General features: G+C 47.8%; 1 protein-coding gene across 1 annotated transcript in view; it reads left to right on the top strand.

Moving 5' to 3' along the window:
• Nucleotides 1-219: 219 nt before the first annotated feature.
• LOC126277875 (iron-sulfur cluster assembly scaffold protein IscU-like) overlaps nt 220-6693 on the top strand; it is a 46888-nt gene continuing 40414 nt past the window's right edge. The window contains exons 1-2 of the mRNA XM_049977402.1: nt 220-436; nt 524-748. Coding sequence (XP_049833359.1) covers nt 344-436; nt 524-748 — 318 coding nt within the window. The 5' untranslated portion in view covers nt 220-343. The remainder of the gene's footprint in view (nt 437-523; nt 749-6693) is intronic.

The raw sequence follows: 6693 nt of genomic DNA, 5'->3' as shown, positions 1-6693 counted from the left end.
TGGAGAGTGAAAATAAACGTTTATCAACAAAAACTCACTTTCTTTTGAAACCCATGATGCTGTTACGAAAATAACATGAGCGTAATTAAAGCGTCACAGAGTATATGAGTATTTCCATTAGATTCTGTTGAGTGACAGCAATCGCTGCTATCGGTCTGGTGCTGTAGTGCTAGTATTCGTGATATAGAAGGCAGCGGTATTATTGACTAAAAAACGAAATAATTTTATCTCTGGTACTATATTGATGTTTAGTCTGTTCTGCAGCAGCTGAGCAGTACGCCGTTCTTGTGGTGCAACAGTAAAAAAATTTTGTGCAATAGAAGCGCAACGATAGTTGTGCATTATGTCGTTAATCAGAGGACTTTCAAAAACTTTGCGGCCGTCTCTCCTAAAAGTGCGGTGCACAAGTACCCCAGCATTGTATTATCATGAAAAAGTAAGATATTTAGGCCTACTGCGCAATACTATCTTTCTATGAAATGAAAATCGGAACTAGATTATTGTGTATCATTGGTTTTGACAGGTATTGGATCACTACGAAAACCCAAGAAATGTGGGATCACTGGACAAGAATGACAGCAGAGTTGGGACCGGGTTGGTTGGTGCTCCGGCGTGCGGTGATGTGATGAAACTTCAAATAAAAGTGGACGATAACGGAAAAATTATAGATGCCAAATTTAAAACATTTGGCTGTGGCTCAGCAATTGCTTCTAGCTCGTTGGCAACGGAATGGGTCAAGGGGAAAACTGTAAGTAAAAATTGAATTTTATGCACCATATGTAGTGTTAATGTACACTTTGACTTGTTCGACATCCTGAGGGGTCTATGGAACGTGAGTGAATGAGAAGTTATTGTTATTGAGAAATACGTTTCTGATAAAGCATGGGTGTGCACAGTGTGTGCCATAGTAGAGGACAGCAAACTTAGGTTTTTCATCCTAACAAATTTCAATACACGAAAAACATGTTTTATTGTAAACCACCATCTGTAGAGTCCTGTAGTATGACACATTTAATTTAAATACCATATACATTTGACTACAAATGGTCAGTAATACTATACAGCCTAAGTGTCTGGCTGCACTAAAGTTAAATGTTGAGTTCATTGTTCCTGCGGAGTCTGGTGACAGTGCTACTAGGAGAAAGACTAACTATATTTGTCACTGGTCACATTGGCTCATTTTCAGAAGAATGTGCATCACATGTTCCAAACCCTTCCAACTTCTTGTAGCATAGCCAAAGGGATAGGTGATAGGTGACAAACTGGCTGTGCGTTGGTGAAGCCAGTGAAAGTGAAAACCAAATGAAGGTTGTTTCAACAAATTGACTGGTATTACAACCTACTGTTCATGTCTGTTCCATACACACAAGGGGGTTCTGGTATGTAACTTTTACCCAGAAAAGTGCTGGACTAATTATTGAACAAGGTTTTTCCTCACACAAACCTTGTGCTGAATAAATTCTATCATGGCACACAGCCTTCAAGGATATGGAGCACGTCAAACTTACACTTAAATTGGCAGAAGCACCCAATGCAGGTTATGTCTGTAAAAAGTGCTAGCAAATAATTAGAACTAATGCTAATCTATTCACATTTATGATTTCAATAATTGTGATTTTCATAATTATTAATGGGTGCAATTGGCAGTAGTTGTAATTGATTGTAAATATATTATACGTAAGCCTAGAGTACCCTATGGACCATGGACCTTGCTGTTGGTGGGGAGGGTTGTTTGCCTCAGCAATACAGATGGCCCAACCAAAACACGCCCCCCCCCCCCTGCGGGTTCGGGGGTTAGAATAGGCCCGCGGTATTCCTGCCTGTTGTAAGAGATGACTAAAAGGAGTCTAATTGAGTGCAAGACCTTGGACCGACTGACCTACACTGAGGCTAAGCGCAAATTTGAATGGCTTCATCACATGCACGTGACGTCTTCTTAATCCGCCACTGTCACTCCTGCTACAGTTCCATCAGCTACAACACTTCCAGTCAGCTCCGAGTCGAAGGACCACACCTGCCCCCTAGATGGCGGGGGGCTTTTCCCCCGTTGTTCCCACACCACCTTCCTCGGGAGCAGCACCACCACAACCGCTGGGGACACCGATCCCCACTTCCAAGCTGGAGAAGCGTAAGTCTTCTTCGGCTTCTCTTGCTAGGAAGGGATCCCTTGGGTCACTCCCTTCCTAGGTTCCTCCCAGCAGCACAGCAGACACCCACCAGTGGCTGATGAAGCCACAGGTCGCTGGTCGTAGGGCTTCGCGATCGTCGTCTGTCCTGAAGACTGACTCCAAGAAGCCCTCACAGTGAGGGCAACCAAGGGAACAGTGCAAGAAAGCGAAATTGAGGACCCATAAGACCAAGGAACCTGCGGTGGCACCCACTCCACCGCTTCCCTCAAGCTGTGCGTCTGAGGATGAGGTAGAGATTCTCGTGTCCACTGAGAACCTAGATCTCACCGGACCCTCGGACGCAATGGATGTCACTCGCACGGGTACTGAATCTGTGGTAGCAATTGACACCGTGGTGTAATCTGGCTCCCCAGTCCTTTCATGCCTTTCTGAGCCATGGACAATGTCATCCTCCAGTGGAAATGCGGCTGTTTCTTCCACCATCTTGCTGAGCTCCAACAACTTCTCAGCCTTCACCCTTTCTTCTGCATTGCTCTTCAAGAAACTTGGTTTCCAGCGATGCGAACCCCTCCTCTCCGTGGCTATCAGGGTTATTATAAGAATCGGGCAACTTATGAAAGGGTATCTGGTGGTGTCTGCATCTATGTCCTTCTCTCTTCACAGCGAGTCTGCCCCTCTACAAACACCTTTAGAGGCTGTCGCTGTTCAGCTGTGGATGCCACAGGCTGTTACTGTCTGCAGTCTGTATCTTCCACCGGATGGTTATGTCCTGCAGCATGTCTTGGCTGCACTGATAGCCCATCTGCCGCCATCTTTCCTGTTACTGGGTGACTTCAGTGCCCATAACCCTCTGTGGGGTGGGTCGGTGGCAACAGGGTGAGGTGCCACTGTTGAGAATGTATTGACACAGCTCGACTTTTCCCTTTTAAACGATGGTGCCTTTACACATTTCAGTGTGGCACATGGCATGTACTCCGCCATTGACCTTTCGATCTGTCCAATGCATGACGAATTGTGTGACCACTTTGCGATCTTTGTGTCACTGCCACTGCGTCACTCTTCTGGGTGCCCATGCAGATGAGCTATGAATAAGGCAGACTGGGACTTGTTCTCCTCCATTGCCGCTATTGAGCCTCTTTCTAATGCAGCCATTGATGTGCTGGTTCACTCGGTCCCTGCCGGCAATGTTACTGTCGCAGAATCTGCCATTCCCCGTTCTTCTGGGTCCCCTCGGCAGAGGACTGTGCCTCGGTGGTCGCCTGCCATTGCCGAGGCGATTAAAGATTGCAGGCTGGTGCTCCAGTGTCACAAGCAGCATCCCTCCTTAGAAAACCTCATCGCCTTTAAAAGGCTCTGTGTGCGGTCCGCCGCATTATTTGCCAACACAAGCAGGAGTGCTGGGAATGGTATGTCTCCACCATTGGCCTCCATATCTCTCCATTGCAGGTTTGGGCCAAGATTAGGCGCCTCTATGGCTATCAGATCCCTGCGCTGTCCCTGAATGGAGCAGTTTGTACTGACTCCAACATAATTGCAAACCGCTTAGACCATTTTGCTCTCAGTTCCGTTTCTGTGAATTACCCACTGGCCTTCTGCTCCAATAAGAGTGGTTGGAACGTGGGAGCCTTTCATTTCACACCCGTCATCCTGAATCCTACAATGTTCCATTCAGTGGGTGGGAATTCCACAGTGGCCTAGCCGCTTGCCCTGATACAGCTCCTGACCCAGATTGCATCCACTGTCAGATGCTGAAACACCTCTCAGTGGACTGCCAGTGACACTTCCTTGACCTTTACAACTGTATCTGGGTCAAGGATGAGTTTCCGACGCAATGGCGGGAAGGCATTGTTATCCCCGTTTTGAAAGCTGGCAAGAACCCATTGGCGGTGGACAGCTACCACCCCATTAGCCTCACCAACATTCTTTGCATGTTGCTCGAACGCATGGTGAGCCGGCGGTTGGGTTGGGTACTCGAGTCTTGGGGCCTTCTGGCTCTGTCTCAGGGTGGGTTCTGTAAAGGCCGCTCTGCTGCCGACAATTTGGTGAGCCTGGAGTCAGCCATCTGTATGGCCTTCGTCCGCCATCAGCACCTCATTGCGGTCGTTTTTGACATGTGGAAGGCGTATGATACGACATGGCGCCATCACATCCTCTCTACGCTTCATGGTTGCGGTCTTCAGGATCCGTTGCCGATTTTCATATGAAACCTTCTGTTGTGCTGTACCTTCCGCGTGCAAGTCGCGGCCTCGCATACTTACCCCCGAGCTCAGGAGAACGGCGTACTACATGGATCTGTCTGAACTGTTTGCCAGTTTTTAATTGCAATTAACGGGCTCGCTGCGGCGGTGGGAATGTCTGTCTCAGCTCCCTAGTACGCTGACGACTTCTGCCTCTACTATAACTCCATTGGCATTGCAGCTACTGAATGTCAGCTGCAGGGCGCTATCTGCAAGGTGCAATCTTGGGCTGTAGCGCATGGCTTCCAGTTTTCGGCTGCCAAGACCTGCGTTACGCATTTCTGCCGGCGACGCACAGTTCACCCTGAGCTGCGGCTTTATCTTGCCGGCCAACTTCTTGCTGTGGTGGAGACACATCGGTTTTTGGGTGTGGTTTTTGATGCCCGGTTGACTTGGCTCCCACATATTCGGCAGCTTAAACAGATGTGTTGGCGGCATCTTAATGGTCTGCAATGCTTGAGCCACACCAGCTGGGGCGCCGACCGATCTACCCTCTTACGGCTCTACGAGCCATTAATCCAGTCCCGCCTAGATTATGGGAGCCTGGCTTACGGTTCAGCATCCCCTTCTGCATTGCGGGTGCTGGGCCCAATCCTTCACAGTGGGATCTGACTTGACACTGGAGATTTCCAGACCAGCCCTGTGGACAGTATACTTGTGGAGGCAGGTGTCCCTCCACTGCAGTTACGGCACCAATATTTACCGGCTGCTTATGCTACACATGTTTGTAGCTTGCACGGGCATCCTAATTATCCTCTCCTGTTCCCTCAGTCTCCGGGCTTGGGGTTTTCCCTCTCCCACCTCCTTTCCAGCCCCCCCCCCCCCCCCCAGTATACACCCCCATGGTGTGTGCCCCGCCCTTGCCTTCAGCTCGGATTGGCAGAGGGCCCAAAGGACTCAGTCCCTCCGGAGGCCTTCCGCTGCCGCTTTCTTTCAATCCTTGCCACGTATCAGGGCTCTGGCGTTGTTTACACTGATGGTTTGATGGTTGCTGGACGTGTCGGTTATGCTTTCACTCTAGGGGACCATTATGAACAACGCTCATTGCTGACTGGTTGCAGCATTTTCACTGCTGAGCTGGTCGCCATCTCTCGTGCCCTAGAGTATATCTGCTCCTGTTCAGGTGAGTCGTTCATTATCTGTAGCGACTCCCTGAGTGATTTACGAGCTATCAACCAGTGTTTCCCTCGCTCTCGTCTGGTGATGGCTATCCAGAAGTCCCTCCATACCCTTGCCCGTTGCGGCCGCTCTGTGGTCTTTGTGTGGGCCCCTGGTCATGTCAGCACCCCGGGTAATGAACATGTTGACCGCCTGGCGAAACAGGCCACAAGTAAACCAACTGTGGACATTCTCCTCCTGGAGACTTGATTTGCGAGCAGTCTTACGCCGCAAACTTTTCCCGAGGTCATGCAGCTCTTAAATGATGATGGTATCGCTTTGGGTAAAATGTTGCAGAGGTAAAATAGTCGCCCGTTTGTATCTCCGGATGGGGACTACTCAGGAGGACATTGTTACCAGGAGAAACATAGCTGGCATTCTACAAATCGGAGTGTGGAATGCCCGATGCCTTAATCGGGGAGGTGGGCTAGAAAATTTAAAAACGGAAATGGATTGGTTAAAGTTATATATAGTGAGAATTAGAGAAGTATGGTGGCAGGAGGAAAAGACTTCTGATCAGGTGAATACAGGGTTATAAATACAAAATCAAATAGGGGTGATGCAGGAGTAAGTTTAATAATGAGGAAAAAAATAAAAAAAATAAAAAATAAGAATGTTGATACATAACTGTGAATGGAATGGTGAACGCATTATTGTAGCCAAGATAGACGCGAAGCCCACACCCACAGGTTTATATGGCAACAGGTTCCACAGATGGGGAGATTTAGGAAATGTATGATGAGATAAAAGAAGTTATTCAGATAGTTAAGGGAGCCAAAAATTTAATAGTCATGGGGGCTGGAATTCAATAGTGGGAAAAGAAAGTGAGGGAAAAGTAGTAGGTGAATGTCGACTGGGGGAAAAGAATGAAAGTGGAAGCTGTCTGGTAGAATTTTGCAGAGAGCATGGAAGAGACCTGGAGACACTGGAAGGTTTCAGATTGATTATATAATGGTTAGAGAGAGATTTAGGAACCAGATTTTAAATTGTAAGACATTTCTAGATCAGATGTAGACTCTGACCACAATTTATTGGTTATGAACTGCAGATTAAAACTGAAGAAAATGTCTAGAAAATGAGATAGACTGGAAGCGCAAAATGGCTGAGCAGGAATGGCTAGAAGACAAATGTAAGGATGTAGAAGCATGTATCACTAGGGATAAGATAGA

The sequence above is a fragment of the Schistocerca gregaria genome, chromosome 6 (assembly GCF_023897955.1).
Source record: "Schistocerca gregaria isolate iqSchGreg1 chromosome 6, iqSchGreg1.2, whole genome shotgun sequence".
In the NCBI taxonomy this organism is placed as follows: domain Eukaryota; kingdom Metazoa; phylum Arthropoda; class Insecta; order Orthoptera; family Acrididae; genus Schistocerca; species Schistocerca gregaria.
Note: the sequence above shows the minus strand (reverse complement) of the source record. Positions and strands in the feature narration are given on the sequence as shown.